The sequence below is a fragment of the Xiphias gladius genome, chromosome 18 (assembly GCF_016859285.1).
Source record: "Xiphias gladius isolate SHS-SW01 ecotype Sanya breed wild chromosome 18, ASM1685928v1, whole genome shotgun sequence".
Classification (NCBI taxonomy): domain Eukaryota; kingdom Metazoa; phylum Chordata; class Actinopteri; order Istiophoriformes; family Xiphiidae; genus Xiphias; species Xiphias gladius.
In genome coordinates, this window is record NC_053417.1 from 4,563,529 (window position 1) to 4,581,293 (window position 17,765).

The 17,765-nt window shown below is 39.5% G+C and overlaps 1 protein-coding gene across 3 annotated transcripts; it reads right to left on the minus strand.

Annotated features, from left to right (window-relative positions):
• Positions 1 to 1,560: 1,560 nt before the first annotated feature.
• gss (glutathione synthetase) lies at positions 1,561 to 17,765 on the minus strand. 3 transcript variants are annotated; one of them, XM_040153799.1, is made up of 13 exons: positions 17,435 to 17,764; positions 16,750 to 16,891; positions 14,081 to 14,226; positions 10,981 to 11,056; positions 9,148 to 9,287; positions 8,676 to 8,792; positions 8,115 to 8,195; positions 7,714 to 7,791; positions 7,496 to 7,565; positions 4,798 to 4,992; positions 4,321 to 4,402; positions 2,989 to 3,178; positions 1,561 to 1,738 (listed from the first exon to the last, which is right to left on the minus strand). In XM_040153799.1, the coding sequence occupies exons 2-13, from the start codon at positions 16,879 to 16,881 to the stop codon at positions 1,615 to 1,617; spliced, it is 1,431 nt and encodes a 476-aa protein (XP_040009733.1). In that variant the 5' UTR covers positions 16,882 to 16,891; positions 17,435 to 17,764; the 3' UTR covers positions 1,561 to 1,614. The 3 variants fall into 3 exon arrangements, with proteins under 3 accessions (XP_040009733.1, XP_040009732.1, XP_040009734.1); XM_040153798.1 differs by having other exon boundaries at positions 16,750 to 16,910; XM_040153800.1 differs by lacking the exon at positions 8,676 to 8,792 and having other exon boundaries at positions 16,750 to 16,910; positions 17,435 to 17,765.

A 17,765-nucleotide genomic window follows, 5' to 3' on the forward strand; every position in this document is an offset into this window, starting at 1 on the left:
GTATTTGAGTGTAGCACACCATTTTGAACAGAATCATCACAATGTCAAAAAACTGATATCAAACATGCTCCTCCATTGATTCTGGTAATATCTGCAAATGACAAACACCAAGCCCCATGCGCAGTAATAAACTCATTTGTCTACTGCAGCACCGCTAATAGGAGGACGAGTCTTGAAGCCCAGGGATCGCCAAGTTAAATTTAAGATGTTTTTAAGACCTTTTTAATACCAGTAGGAATGAAATGTAATGCCAGCTTCAAGGCAATACACGACAAAAGTATGAAGGACATAACGGAAAATCACTATGAATTTTAAGCCCTGGAAAAGAATCATTTGCCAAGCACTTGAATTTTATTAAACATTTCATTATAACGCTCACATCATTAGTGCCAATAGCTTCGGCATTGGTGTGTGTGTTTACTCTAATAACATACTGTAAAATGAAAAAGATGCATATTTGTTGCATTAAGAGCCCCACTCCCTCCCCATAGCCTCACATAGTGTGTTTCAGTTAGAAAAGCTCCTATTTGAACTGAAGCTTATCAGGTAAAACAAATTCAGGAAGAGCATGAAACAGGTTAGGATCAGAAAGCGCAGCAATCCACCCTTGCTGTGCAGCGGGTTTCAGTGAGTATCACCAGACACGAGAGCCTGCAGTCTTCAGAGCTCTGCTCCCTTGGCCGCGATTTTTTCATCAAGGTTCTTGAGCTCGGCCAACCTCTCCTTGTGGCTCCTTCTGAAAGCTTAGTAACGAGCTCTGCTGAATGTACGCCGTCTTGTCGATCCAAATGCGAAAGCAGCTGGAAGTCGGGAAACATTGTTTTGCATGTTGTGCTAATTTGGTCATTCGAAGTATATGAGCGATGGTCCGAAACGGTTTCAGGATCCAAGCCAACCCTGCCCTACGAGTTGGTGTAGAGACACAGTGAGCTCACAGGTTCACAGCCGATTTCTTCAGTACTGCTAGCAGTGGCCACGGTGCTGGTTTTACACGTTGCCGTCGGTGAAGACCTTTGCTGTGCACACAACTGTGCTATAGGCGCCTGTTGCTGGCGGGCTGTAGTACGTGTGCTCTTCATGAGGGAGTCCAAAGCCATAAGTCCTATCCTAGCTTGAAAGATTTTCGGCACAAACAGCATTGGACTTCCCGCTTATTGCCTGGAATAGGTTTAACCCACTCGCATTTTATTTTATTCTGCTGCCACTCAGGGTTAACACAACACTTGCTCATTCTGAGGAGACGAGCTAACACTAGCTTGTTAGTAGCAAGGGGTGAGATGCTCCGTTTACTTTCCTGACAACTGACTGATTGGCCCCAGAGCTTGCGCACAATCCACAGAATATTAAATGAAATGCTTTTTTTATACTTTTAAGACCCCGCAGGTACCATATAAAGGTACGGAATTTTTATCCTCCAGGGTTGTGAGCAACCACTGAGCCTACACTGCTAGCATTTCCACCCAATCTCTGTCAAACAAATTACATGTGGGACACATACCTGCTCAGCCAAAGTTACAATGTGATTCAAAAGTGCAACCTTGATTTCCCTGTTGTCCAATGTGCATTTTTTAAAAATTATTATTTATTTATTTTATCAAGTATCATCGTAAATTCTCAGACAAGGAGAGGATTGTCCAGCACGGCCACTCCAGCTGCTACACCTCCGTCTGACTGTTCTGAACTCTTGGTCCTTAGCAGATGGCCCACACACTCATTCATCACCATGTCTTTACCTTTCCTGTAAGAAAAAGAAGACAAATGATGGATAAAGACTAGTAAATTTTAAAAAATGTAATACATTTCAGGTAAACAAGGCAGGATTACAAGTGGACACTCTGCTGACTCATATTATTATTGGGTCGTAATAGTAAACTTAAGTTAGGCTTTTTACTTAACTGTTCACACAAGTACATGTTTATTGCAAAATATCATGTGTACAGGTCAGTAATGGGACAAAACAAATGGGATATTTTTTTAAAAACAGTAATAATTGATGTTTTGGCCACTCAGGTGTCGCAGAATAAGCTGTAAACACAACACTGACATATTTTCACCTTTTAAAGTGGTAAACTTGGGGGCAAACAGCTGCATATTCATGTAGCAGAAATGGAACCACATTAGCAGTTACTCTGAGTTGTGTTTCTGGTAGATATGTGTCCTTTTAGCTCTGTTTGGATCTTTACTAACTAATGAAAATATCTGCTAAATGCTCCACTGTGTTCACCAGCCAGTCTCTGGCCAGCCAGTTTCTGCTGTATGATGCCGGACAAGCAGGGTACAGTCGGTTTTAACAGAGGTTCTTGCTGAAAACAGCTGCTTGCTGCAGCTGGACATTACACTGGTGAGAGTGGTGACAGTGAACCCAAACAAGTTGCTAGCCATAAAACCGGAACAGTCGGCTAAAAGACATTGTCATGTCAACGTCAAAGTCAGTTTGGAACCATAAACACAGTCTTCCTAGCATGCTGGCTCTGGAAACTAGATCTACATCAGCAAGTATCTCCACACTGAAACACATCAGTGAACAGTAGTCCACATAAACACATAGAGGAAATTTTGCACAAAAGTCTGTTCCTTTTTAAAAGATCTTCTTGAAATAAATGATCAGATAACTAATGCTTCAGTTATCTGATCATTAGCTTGGCTGAACTTTGCAGATGAAGGATTATGGACTTTGTCTAATTTCTTACAGTGAGATTAGGAGCTAATGCTGCAGAGAAGAAGCATCACAGAGACCTAGAACCCTCTGTACTTATTGCCAATGAGTATAATATCAAAATAAATTTCATAATTCTACTTTGATCCTTTAATAAACATAGAATTATGCAGCTCTGTCTGCTTCCAGTGCAGTTCCGATATATTGAGCAGCAGTTGAAGCTGAAATTAATTAACTAATTCTGAAAGCACATGCAGTTTTATTGAAATATCCCATCCGAAACAAAATCATGCACATAATATATTTATACCAGTGAAATAGTGATTACATACCTGACATATGCTCCAAACACTCCCAGTTCACTGAGACAGTTACTGATCTGGAGGGGAGTGTCTCGTCTCAGCAAGTAGTTCTGTGCAGGGTTGGGATGGATTTTATCCATCAGAATATAGGCCATCCTCTCTGTACTCTCCTTCAATTCCTCCAGGACCTGGCAGATCTGCGATCCATAGATGTTGTTACCTAGGAAAAAAAAACATTATAATGAAGTGTCAATAAACCATGAAGAAATTGACACAATATTTTCTCCTGTATAGTATATTGTAATGGAAAAGTTTAAGTGTAACATCAAAGAGCCTCAACTTGCTTAAATACATGTGAAAAGCTACTACCTGGAATATAGTTGAAGGGCTGAGCAGAACTGTAGACCCAAGACTTAGACTTGAGCCAACATAGAGCAATCAAGACTTGAAACTTGACTGAGCGATGCCTTGGGATTTGACTTGAGACTTGTTTTGACCTAGTAAACTTCTAGAGCAATAAACACTGGCTGGAACAGTCTTTACAATTTATACACCTGCCTCTTTCGATGTTGAATTACAGAAAGAACTGCCTCTACGTGGTCAATGAGCAGTAATAAAAATTAATCTCAGTACCCAATATGTAAAAATTGTCTATTCTCTGCTTGCATATGTTGGGTCCTAGATTAGAGTGTCCTAAAACACAAACATGCTGTTTGTAGCATTCTGCCATTTTTCCAGGACACATTTATATGTTACTCGTGAAGAAACAGTATCTGACAAATCCTAAGTAAACCAACTCCTGGTGTCAGCTACTACACCGTTCAGCCACAACACTGAAACCAGTTATCGGTTTTTGTGTTGTGACTGAACAGGGTATACCGTATGTAAAAAACAAAACACAAAAACAAAACTATTAACACAGCTTTGAAAAAAAAATGTTCAAATATACTACAACCACAGCTGTATTATGTTACTGAGCAGCATTCAGAAACCTTTGAGACTTTCATGCTGACTTGTAGTTTGCTTATAGACACTTGACTTACTCTCAAGAACTTGTGACTGGACTTGAGACTTGATCTGTCAAACTTAAGACTTGACGCGGGCTTGTCTTGAAAGACACTGTGACCGACTGTCGACAATAACTGAATACTAGTTGCTACTACCTGGGTAGATAGTTTACCATCCAAACAACGTGTGCAATGTTATGGTATGTTGTTCACAGCAGTAGCTGAGGTACACACTACCACCGAGTTCCGCACAATCCAAACTCTTCTGGTTTAAGTAATGGTGACCAATGTGCCAGTGGTTTTAGGATTTGTGGCATGGGGCAATTCATTTATAAAGGTGTTTCCGTTATCTTACCTCCTCCTTCTCGCTGAGGTTTCAGGACAAACTGGTCTGGTGCTGCCAAAGCCATTGCTACCGTTTTGTCACCCTCTGGGCCCTGAAGGCAGCAACAACAACAACAACAACAACAGTAACAAGAGTGAAATAAACGCGGAAAGGAAAATATGCCAGAACATATTACGAGGAACATTAGAATGCAACAACTTTACTTTAATGTTTTCTGTATACAGTTTTAGTGAGAAAACAAGAATACATCATTGGCTAACGTGATCATCACAAGGTGGCGCTAAGACACTGAGAAAGAATTCAGTAATTCTATCCCATGAAATAAAAATACACTTCCCTGATCCTCCCCTTTTACCCTAATATTAATTTTGATGTTGTCACGTCATGTATTCATGTCTGGCTTATATACAACTTCACTAAAAAAAAAAATAAAATTAAAAAAAAAACAAAACACTGCAATAACTGTAGTATGTGTCATTTTCTTACCATGTCTAAAGTGTAGAGGCCAGCGAACGTTGCTCTGATCTGCTCCACTACCTGAGGCTGGTCGGGGAAGAATTTCTCCAGAACTCCAGGTCTTGCGAGCACCTGCTGGACCTTCTTGGTTCCAGCCAGGTGAGTGGCAATGTCTGGACATTTCACAGCCAGAGAGCGCTCCATCAGAAGACGGGCATCCCAGGTCTACAATTCAAGAAACATAAATCATAATATGGTTCGTCAGGAAACCATATCATTTGATGTACTTCAATCATAAAGACGGTTCCATTTAACTGGCCACGTTTTGCAAGAAGTAATTTTCATACCCATTCCACTTCAATTATATTTAAGAGGAGAACAACAATCATTAAAATTGCTTTTCTAACATTTTAGTGAGCATTTTACAGTAACATCCTTTTTGGATCTCTTTTATATGAGACCATTAGAATTGGTTTGCTAGATATTTCACTTCTGCTCAACAACATTTACATTTTGTCATATACTTTATCAAGTCTAAAGTGGGTTTGCCCTTCAGGCGAGCCTCCCTTCATGCACAGTAAAACCCTTACAGATGGTACAGGATGTATTGGCGTGTCTGGTTTTTGATCAGTCTAAAAGGGCACATGTCACTCCACTGCCCATTGACCTCCTCTGGCTACCCATGGCCATTTGAATCTAAATCAGTTCACTAATGCTTCCCCATAGAGTAACTTCTGGGTCTGCACCCGTCTACATGAACTCAGTCATACAGGCTTATGCTCCTCCTCAGCCACTGCGTTCCTCCAGGGAACGTTGTCTGGCATTACCACCCCTTCACACAAGGAAATCACAATCCAGACTGTTCTTTTTTGTGTTTCCCCGATGGTGGAACGAGCTACCAAACGTTATCATAGCAGGGGTGTCCCTCTCTATCTTCAAGAAACTCTTGAAGGTTCATCTCTTCTGAAAGCACCTCCTCTCTTAACACCTCTAATACCCTTACATGCCTAACTAGCACTTACTGTCCACTTCTTTATCAGATTTCCTTGCACTTTGTCTTATTGATCAGATTTAGCACTTAGCACTTACTTCAAGGTCTCCTACTGTACTGAAGTTTTATTGTTGTCACTCATTTGTAAGTCGCTTTGGATAAAAGCGTCTTCTAAATGACTTAATATAAATGTAATGTAAAATGGTTTACACAATTTTTAGGGTATCTGATGCCTGCTCTCTCTTGGTCGACATTCCTGACAAAGCAGAGGGCACATTGGCCAGCAGAGTATAAAAAAAGTGTCTTTTTCTTGGGGGTGCAGGTAGCATGTGACCCCAGACTGACAACACTCACAACAGCATGAAGGAGAGTAACTAACAATCACATGATCAGGGAGCACTCACACAGTGGACTTTAAAAGCTGCTAGAAAAATGAGCAATGGTGAAAACAATTCTTTTAAGGTCTGGTCACCAAGCATTAGTTAAGTGGACCAGCAGAGTCAGAATAAAATTCCACTTAATACACATTAAGCTATGAATTGCTCCCAACTCCGGCTTGATGCAAACTGTTTTAACTAGGGATGTCCCAGCAAGTTTTTGCTCATGTTCCAAAATCGAGTCATTCAGAATCAAGTACTTGACGATTTGTAGTTCTTACAAGATATTTACAGTATACTGTTCATAATCTAGCTGCACAGTGCACACCACAGTGCATTCAAGATGGCAAAACAAATTCAAGTTTAGCAAGATATGCCAGACTAAACAGCTCCATTTTAAGAAATATTGCTTGTGTAAACATGCCAGAATTAATCTGTTTTTTAAATCACCTTTTAACACCAAAATTAGCACGTACATGCAGGTTTTTAAATGTGGGTAAACCCACCAAAAAAGGGCAATTGACTCCTTTCCCGTTGCCAGCAGATGAGCTCTCCCAGGGATAACCCTGCAAACTACTACAACAGGAAGGGATGGCATTCGATTATCCTACAGGCTGTGGTGAACCACAATTTCTGGTAAGCATGACTTTCTGGGAAAAACGGTTTATTATTTTTGGCTTGACTGCAACAGCAGGACTGAGAGTGAGCTGCTAGCCAGCATGCAGACTGGTAAAATGGATCCGTCATGTCTCATTGTATCCGCAGGTTGGTGTTTCTGTAAAATGTCAAAGCCTCTGTGTGAGACTCTTCGGTCTGTAAATGTGTGTTTTTCAAACTTATTTTGGGGCTGTGCTCGCTCTTTCCAAGAGGAAAAAAAACGAGAGAAAATTAGTGTGTCCATCCGGGTGTCATGTTTCCATCACTGCTGATCGGAGCTGGAGCCGATAAATACCCGTGACTACTGCAGAGTCATTTGACCCAGGAATGAAAGCGGATTGTGGCCTTTCCCACTGAGGACAAAAGCCAGATATTAGTGGGTGTTAGAGGGTTTTTTGTCCAGTGTGACAGGGGCTTTCTATAGCCCAAAGAGAGAAGTGATTATTCTGCCAATTCATGTCCAATGTGGCAGAGGGTGGCAGCAAAGAAAAAAAAGTTGTGTCAGTCTCTTAGAATGTAACAGTGTTATTTGGCAGACCTAAAGGCAGTCAGTTTTTACTCCTCTATATCCATTGCCTACTTAACTCTAAAAAGTGGTGGTGTCTGCATATACTATAATTTTCCATCGTGACTGCACTTCACATACTCACCACCTAGAACTACTGACACTACTAAAACTAGGAATAAAGAAATAATTTAAGACCTGTTCAGAGACGTAGTTCTGAGGCATGTAGCCATTCCTGAAGTACACCACTGCAACCTCTAGGCCATCACTGAAAACAGAATCACATAAACCCATAGTAAGTATAACTGGCTGTAATTATCTCTTACTGCATTGTAGAGCATGTAGTATTTATTTTTGAATAATACATTTTTTACAATTCATTAATGTACATCTTACATTTACAGAAACACACTTACACGAACAGCCTCTTGTCCTGATCAAGGGATCCTGTTTTACAAACATCGTCAAACTGCTTTCTTATTGAGGGAATGTCTCTGTAACACATTGAGAATAACCTGCCTGTTAAGTGTGCTTCCCGAATGTCCATTTCCAAGTGGACGATGGCCAACCTTTTCTCACAATCAAAAATGCAGAAGGAAGCCATATAAGATAAGGGAGCGAAATATGTGAATCAAGACACAAAGTGCCCAACACAAACATAAAAAACAGCAAATTTCAAATGGCCATCAGGGAAAGAGACAAGGGCATCAAAGTTACAGATGAAGATATTTTTTCCATTCAACTTCCATTATTTTCATATCAAATCTAACTTTGGCTAAGGCTACTGGGGAATAGCTTACTTCTTCAATTATCTTACCTCTTCCAAAGTTCATTCTCAATGTACCGCTGATCAAAGATGTTCCTTTGGCTCTCTTCCACTAAGAACATGACAACCGCTCTGTAATGACAACCATTACTCCTGTAAAATGCTTTCACCACTACCTTTAAACATTATTCTGGACATTTGGTTACTCTGGATAGTCAACAGATCTCAGTTGCAACTTTTTCGGTCAGGAAGCATTTTTTACCAATAGTAAATGATACTGAACTTCTAAATATGCTGTTTTCTTAAATCAACTTAGAAACAGGCCATACAGTTAAATCAGTCAGGTTTTAGATGTGATCATCAGTGACACATGGCACCTGTATGCCTCTGCTTCTTGCTACATATTGCCAAGCACACCATTCCAGCAATAAAGGGTATACCAACATCAGCAGCGATCTTATTCTACTGGACTGACTCTGTGGTTTTAGTGGTGTTAGTTTATGGTACTGGTATGATGCAGCTGACATTTAAAAAGCAGTTTGAATGTTCCACCAGGACTCTCTGTGTGATGAATTATCGAGCACTTGATCTAAAGGAAAGTAGGTGAAACACCTCTCTGATCCATAGAGCTCCCAAGCTTTGGCAACTGCCCCAGCCAGACCAGCGGTAGGGTTGTTGTCTAGGATGCGCTGGCTCTCCTCCAGCAGGCCAGCAACTTTGAGGATGTGTCTGTCGAGCAAGACCAAGGACACTTTTGGCCATTTTAAATCACAGCAAATTATGGGCCACTCATTATTTCACTCTCTGTAACTTATTTCTTCATCTAATTAAAAGCCACAACACACTATCATTTGCCTGGGCAAAAGATTTTACACAGTGGGTGAGAGAGACAATAAGGTTCTGTTTTTTTTTTTGTTTTTTTTAAACACAGGAAAAGTAGCTGCATGAAACGGTTGACAGTGGACCAAATCTGACCTATTGTGCAAAGGAAATACTGTTCACCAAAATATTTTCCATGACAGTTGTAAACAGCTAAAACTTTATAAATTTCACAGTGTGATCGACAGGCTAACGACTGACCTACCGATGTACATCGGGTGAGCGTGATGATAAACCTCCAAAACTAGCAGCAAAGGTGTTGATCTCTATCTGCTTCAGAGATGATGTCCCGTCCTCTTTCTGGTCCAGCATGTAGTCAGACCGATTGAGACCCAACATAATAGACTGGAAAGAAAGCAAAGAAACACCACTCAGACTACTTACATGATTAAAAACCAATGATCAAGGCAAATGGCTCAGCATTCAGCGCAGACTGCTCTGTGCAGGCTCAAAACCTAAGTCATGTGGTCCATTATATTGTGCAGATGTGCAACAATAAGTCATTTGATCGATTAGTCAATCGACAGAAAGTGATTCTGCAACAATTTTCTAATCGTTTAATTGTTTAGATTACTTTCCAAGCAAAAACATCAAACTTTCCTTGGTTCCCACTCCAAAAGCATTTGCTGGATTCCTTTTTATTATGCAACAGTAAATCTATAATTCTGGGATTTCTGACTGTTGATTGGACAAATAACCTAATAGACCAAGCAATTATTACTTAATCAAGAAAATAATTGGCAGATTAATCAGTAATGAAAATAATCGTTAATTGCAGCCCTGATAGTGTGTTACTTTAATGAAGGGCTCAGTGTGGTCACACCAATTGAAATTAATCAACAAGGCTGACATCTGAGCATTAAAGTCACAATGGACAAATCCCACTTGCATAGACTCCTAATAAACTGGTTTATAACTTCATTTGGATGAAAAACAGCTCTATAAAACTGCTATAAAATGTTAACCCAAGTAAGTATGCACATTCAGATTTAAGGCCCCCGCCCTCCACGTTATGTTTGTCTTTGTCCTGGGCCTATTCTTCTAACCTCACCACCGCTTTCAATCGCCTTTTACTGCTAAACTGACAACTCTTGAATGATCAGCCTTTCTGAAGGTGAAGAGGCCCTATCTGACTCCGCCTCCTTTCATGTATTCAAAGTCCAAGGTTAGGTAGGGTATGCAAACTTGTTGTGACTTTGTTATTTTCTATGCTGTCAATTCTTGCTTGTATTTGTTACACTATATTGATCCATACTTCACTGCTGCAATTTAAGGCTAAAATGCCATTGCTTTAGTACAATCATGAAAAACAAGACCTTGATCTTTTCTCTCGCAAGCAACATAATAATGTTGCTGCTATGTATTTATTTGACTTTTTACATGATCACATTTACTGGTTTCCTTTACAGCCTAACCTATGAGTCACACTATCCAATGTATTCATTCTATATACTGTATCCAATGTGGTGAAATCTTTCAATATTTCCAGTACTATTGAACATCAAGTGTGGAAACCTTGTTGAAAATATTATGATTATTAACTCTCTCTAACTGGTAATTTTCTTTTTTTTTTTTCTTTATTTTCGGATCTTTTTTATGACTTCTTGGTATTATTTTGGTATTACTATAATGTCCAAAGTCTATTACTTTTTGAGGTTTTCTTATGTGTTCATTTGACCACAAGATGGTGCCATAATGAGGATTGGAGGATAATAATGCAGGTGACACAGATGATGACTTTATTACTGATTGAAGTAATTATCCTATGGGACGATTTTGTATGAATCTATAAAAAATCATTTTCTGCTTATTTATCATGTTTGGCCCCTGATGAAGTTGAAGTCAGAACGGGGTTGTGTGCAGTTCTCCTCCTTCATATCATTATAAAGTGCCAACTTAATAATATAAAATTGTTCCTTTTTAATGGGTAAAAACAAGGCCTCTAACCCCAGAGAGAACTGATTACAAACATAATGCCAGTATCAGCAAGGCTCAGTAATTTACATTACTATAGACTGATAGTGGGAAGCTGACATACCTGAGACCTTCCTTCTTTCAGGATCTGTTGGTGGATCCTGTACAACCTCGCAGTGAAATCATCCACTGCAATGGTGCTATAAAACAAAGAACGTCACTCTGTTAAAATCCTGACAATAGATTATTTAAAACATCACATTATTTTTCTATTATACTAATAGAAGTTACAGTGGCATGCAAAAGTTTGGGCACCCTTGGTCAAAATTTCTGTTAACTGTGCATAGTCAGTAAAAGATGAACTGATCTTCAAAAGGCATAAAGTTAAAGATGAGACCTTTCTTTATTAATTTAAGAAGGACTACTTTTTTATTTCCATCTTTTACAGTTTCAAAATAACAAAATAAAGGAAAAAGGGCCCAAAGCAAAGGGCACCCAGCATGTTCAGTACTTAGTGACAACCCCTTTGGCAGGTATCACAGGTTGTAAATGCTTTTTTGTAGCAGTTAAGAGTCTTTCAATTCTTGTTTGGGGGATTTTTTCACCCCTTTATTCCTTGCAAAAGGCTTCTAGTTCTGTGAGATTCTCGGGTCGTCTTGGCTGCACTGCTCTTCTGAGATTTTCAAGTGAAGTTTAGGTCAGGGAACTGTGAGGGCCACGGCAAAGCCTTCAGCCTGCACCTCTTGAGGTAGTCCATTGGGGATTTTGAGGTGTGTTTAGGATTATTATCCTGCTGTAGAAGCCTCCTCTTTTCATCTTCAGCTTTTTTACAGACAATGTGATGTTTGCTCTGAGAATTTGCAGGTATTGAATAGAATCCATTCTTCCCTCTACCAGTGAAATGTTCCCTGAACCTCTGGCTGTAACACAAGCCCAAAGCATGATGGATCCACCCCCGTGTGTAACGGTTGGAGAGGTGTTCTTTTCATGTAATTCTGCAGTCTCTTCTATCCAAACATACCTTTGCCCACTATGGCCAACACGTTCTATTTTAAATTTCATCAGTCCACAGGACTTGTTTCCAAAATGCATCAGGCTTGTCTAGATGTTTCTTTGCAAACATCTGATGCTGAATTTTGTTGTGATGATGCAGGAAACGTTTTCTTCTGATGCCTCTTCCATGAAGGTCATATCTGTGCAGGAGCCGCTATACAGCAGAACAGTGCACCACCACACCAGAGTCTGCTAAATCTCCCTGAAGGTCTTTTGCAGTCAAACTTGGGTCTTTGACTACGAGCAGTTCTCTCTGAAAGTTTTAATGGTCCTCCAGACCTCAACTAGACCTCCACCGTTCCCGTTAACTGTCATTTCTTTATTATATTACGAACTAGGGAAACGGCTACCTGAAAACACTTTGCTATCTTCTTATATCCTTCTCATTTGTGGGCATCAATTATTTTAATTTTCAGGGAGCTAGGCAGCTGCTGAGTGGAGCCCATGACTGCTGATTGTTGGGACAAGCTTTGAGGAGTCAGGGTATTTATTAAGCTTTGAAATTTGCTTCACCGGGACTTTCCTAAAGATGACTGAATAAGCCAGAGCCCTAACAAGTTAATGAACCCTCTGGCGTTGGCAGAAAGCAGCTCTCGATGGCCCACCCATTTGCAAACAGAACTATTCATGTGATAACTGCATAACAAATGGCTCTCGTTATTAGGTCATTACAAGGCAAGAAAACGTGTGAAAATGTCCAATTTTACTCCTATAAAACAAGAGCACATGTTTGGGTTGTTTTTTGTTTTATTTATTTTTTTATTTTTATTTTTAAATTGACTGAGGCAGATGGCACACACAGGGTTCTCTGCTGCTTTAGCCTTGGAACAGATCCTGGACACGAGTGACGATGACTTCAACTTCTCCTCTGATGAAAGCGGTGAGGACAGTAATAAAATTGAATGTTGCAATTTTGAGCTTACACAATCCCGCTGAGGATGTTTGTGATAAGTAAGTGAATTATTTTACCAACTTGTCTACTCTGCACAGGCAAAGCACATCATATTGCTTTCTCTAGCTAAAACTTCTGTCATAAACAGGGCAATTCTAGGATCAGACCATAAGGGGGGCTCAGCCCCTAATGAGAAGGTGATGTGCATACAGTGCCTTGCAAAAGTGTTCAACCCCCCTGCTATTTTTCTGTATATATGATATATAAATTTACAACAATATCTATAATGAATTACTATCAAGTAAATGAGCTTTATATCACAAAATATTTTTTATGAAAATAAAAAATTATATTAGCTGTTTGCAAAATTATTCAACCCCTTTCACTGTATTATTCCAATCATTTAATGTGATTGCATTTTCCAATCATCAAAATTTTATTCATCTTATGTTTGGGTTTGAACACAGAATTTTCAATAAACTGTAAAAAGGAATTTATGGACTCATGGGTGTGGGGGGCACAGTGACATTCCAGACTGATGGGCCACTACCTTTGACAGTGTTTATTAATGATGTGTTGACACCTACTTCTTCAACATTGATTGTTTAGGTCACTGGCTTTGAAAAAAAAACAACAGCGTCACTCCAACATTCACACACTTCACTATAGTATAACGTGTTTTTTTTACATTATATCAGCACCTTTGAATATAGGTTTAGGTGTATGTTAAACGAAAAAAAAAAAAAAAAAAAATCAATGACATTCTTACTGCTGTCAGATTATTGGTTCTGGGTTTGTGCTGAATATAAGCATTTGTAGCACTATGGGATCAATGTCTTTTAGATAGGTGAAATACATAAAAATGTCAAGGCATTTCAAACTACTTCGAAAGTGGCCGACACACCTCAGACTCCAGAGGGTTAAGGTCTGAGATCTTGGTAAAAGTTATCTGAGGGCTCCAATCTCTTGGGGCGCCGCTGCTCCATTCATTTTTTCCACTCTAAAATTGTACAACACAAAAATAATACAATAATTTTGCCTAAAATGTTGAATGTCTCATCTTAACTTTATGCCTTTTGAAGATCAGTTCATCTTCTACTCACTTAACCGTTCACAGTTAACAGAAATTTTGACCAGGGGTGCCCAAACTTTTTAATGCCACTGTATATGAAGACAGACCCACTCAGATAATTCAACAATAATGTGATCTTTAGGAGAAGTTTTGCTGGTATTGCCAAACTACTGAGGAGGCCATCATTATGGCAGGCTCATATACTACCTAGCAAGTGCGTCTCGCAGAAAGTCTGGATCCTGGCTGATCTTGTCCACCAGTGCGTTAAAGTGAGTTTGCACTGCCAGAGCCTGGAGGAACGCAGCTTTAGGCACAGGTGTGGGAAAGAGTGTAAATGGGGCGTAGGTCACGACCTGAAAAACAAGTTGTAAAATATAAGAAAAGAATGCTGACATCAAAACACTATTCATCAAACAACACAAGCAATGCACATGGCATGTGAGGAATGAAAATAAGCATTTGGGCTAAAAATCCCTGCAATTGCAAACACAGGCTTAATAAAGATCTGTCCCGAATCCAGTGCTCTAAAGCATAACAAATTCCTAACATGACTTCACATTCAGCACGTCTGTTTTAACAGCCATGGCTTAACAGTCCACTGCTTTGGAACCATGTACGCTCACTTTGTCAGATCACACAAATGCATGTTCATGTCTATGTGCTCAACAAACTGAAGTTTGTTTTTTATCGATTCAAACTCTGACGAAGTAAAGCAACATCTTTTACTGAATATGCAATGACCTCAAATATGACTGCATTCAACAACTCAACTGCCAGTTGTGTATTCAGAGTGCTATCAATTCTTTTGTCATAACTAACTGGCCAATGTAATCTATCCAACTCACTGTTTCATGAGCCTTTTTTCAGACACTGAATGCGTAGCATTGCTGGTTTCATCCGTCTGTTACAGCGATGGAGTTTTGTCATTCAGACATTTTCTTTTATGTTAATGCTCCATACCGCTTTATTCAGAGATGACGGAAATGTTATGGTAAGAGCCAAAAAGATCACATGGTATTTGGCACCTGACAGTATGCGAGTCGGAGTGGTTCCATTGCTGAATAACAGCTGATATGGTAGCAAGGAAGAAGAGTGTTTTCAGTTCTCTCACAGGCTGCATCACTGATAGATTTTAAAAGAATTTTGCCGTTGAGGCCTTAAATACCGGTAAGGATCATTTTGAGCTCACTGCCACTGATACTCACAATGAATCCACACATTCATTTTTGATTCAATTTCATAATTTATTACACATGCCTATTCTATAACGTCAGACAGTGCCCAAACACAGAATGACAAGACATTACATTAAGTCACTGCAGTTTGCATGAATGAAAACTGAAATATAGAGAGGACGTGCGGGTCTGATAACTATGATGGTTGTATGAGGTTTTCTTCTCGCACATCGTATGGAAAACATGTTTTCATACACTGATCTGATATCAGAAGCTGTAACAACTGTAACAACGCTGGAACACCTTAAACTTGGTGCATTAAAAAAAATAAAAAATAAAAAAATACTTTATTAAAGTTGCCTTAAGGCTGACACACATTTTGTGTATACATATTTTGTCTTTGTGTTACCTTGTGCTGCTGCAGCCTTTAGGTTAATCTGACACCATTCAATTCAGACATGTGCCATGATGCAAACTAGTGAGATTATTTTTATGTAAGAGTGACTTTTATGTAAGCCACTCTTACATAAGGGTGACTTGGCCCACATGAAAAAAATGCCATCACATTTACAAAACAGTGTGTATGTCTGAAAGGGGCTATGGATTGAGGGGACATGGGGCGAAGCTTGCACGCATCCATAATTAATTGTTGAAGATGCCAAAAACGTTCAACCTTTTTCATGTTGATTAATGAAGGCAATCATGACCAAAACCGTGCAATGTTTTTATGTCTGTGGCAATGCGTTATATTGCTTCCTCAACTTACAAGTGTTTTGTAGATGTATTTAATTTTACTGTAACCAACTAGTGGACCAGTAACTGGCATTCAGTCTTCTTCATGAAAACAAATTACTTGCATGATCATGGCAAAAACGTTTCAGGGTTTAAGAGTTATGCTGTGATTATTGCTACAAGTTAAAAACTGAGATTGCAGTTAGCTGTGCGGATTAATCCACGGACAAGGTTAAGAAATGACACCGGTGGTATTCTGCTTGTTTACAATGGTCTATTAGTCTATTGTCAGATTTGATAGCTAACAAGCATTAACAAAAGATATCCGAGTTGGTAGTAAATAATTTTACCCTAAAGGGATCGGCTCTCATTCCTTGGCTCTATCCTTTTCTGTCCGTCTTAACACAGAGCTTCCCCCTTTTATTTCTACGTGAGTAGCTTTGAGTTTAGAAAAATCATCTTATTCCACACTGTCTAACAGTGTCATATACTTTATATTCTGTAATGGTTTGTTTACATTCTTCATTGAAGCTATTTGATGTGGTCGCTGAGGGAGATACTCAAACCCAAGACTCCATTCTTTGATGGTTGCACCGTTCCATCAAATGGTATTATTCTTGTCCATCATCATATACTCGTTTCCCTGAAATTCGGTATGGCGTAATTGGTATCTTTAGAAGGTCTAACGTCTCCTCTACAATATAAAAAAAGGTTTTGTGAGGTTGAATAATGTTTGGCTGCACCACATGAAATTGTAATAAGTGACCCACTAGCAGGTAAGTGGGATTTAACAGCAAGTACTCTGTCGAATATGAGGGACAAACCAATGAAAAAGCATGCATTTGTAAATTATGCAAAGGTGGTCTCTGAATTGGCAGAATATGTTTCATGCCGGGCAATGCTGCTTTAATATTATGCTATGTATAATATCAGGTCAACTAAAGAAATGCCTGTGTGTCCCCTTCTCACCTCCGATGAGTTGGGAGTCTCTTGGATCCTCATTAGGACACCCTGCAGAAGCGCTGCATCTTTTGCCACATCCGCCAATTCTTTTGTCAGTGCAGTGTTCACCATCACCTCGTTTGGTATCCCCTGGGCCATTCTGATTCACCCCAGATGTGGACAACAGTCTGCAGTAAGACAGTGCAGAAGTCCAATACAAGAACATCTCCAAATCACAGTGAAAAAGGAATTAATCATAACTGGTTCCAATTCTATATTTCTGACTTTTGTTTTTTAGGTTACCTTTCTGTTCTGGATGACAGAGTCTGTCAGTAACTTATCCTGGGCACACACACTCATTAAAAGCTAAAGGGACAAATCTACAACTACGTTAATGCTGCTGGTAATATCATGAATAAAATATCATTAACCACAACGACTATAATACTAAAAACGTTCTAGTCATATTACTGGTATTATCATTCTTGTTGTGCAGCCTGTAGCACTTATTCAGCACAGGGCTCAGAAAAAGCTGGAAAAATTTGCGTTCATTGTGAAATCGGTGAGTAAATAAAATATTCGACAAAGTATACGTAGGAAAACATCAAGAAGTTAACAAAATAACTTTCAATATTGCAGGAATTGGCCACTTGTGTAATATTTGTTATAGTTCTGTGTATACTACCAAAACAACACTTGAAACTTAACTTACCTGATTCTGACTTGTGTAACCAGGTACAGAGGTTGAACACCATCGGCTAACAGCCAGTGGCTGGTGGTGGTAGCTAACACAGTTAATTAGCTATCCACCCTCAGGCTGGCAGGTTTCCCCAGGTTTTGTGTCCTGCACAATAGGTCTCACAGAACCAATGTGTCCGTCTGCGCTCAACGAATAACGGAACCGTTCCAAGTGCACTACTACTACTCCTCTGAGTCGTTACAAGGAAGACGTCTTCATATCCCACCACAACCACCCGTAGTTTATGCCGGAAAGGCTCTACGGCTTCTCTCCAGCGACCGCTGATTGCTTGGTCGAGTCCTAT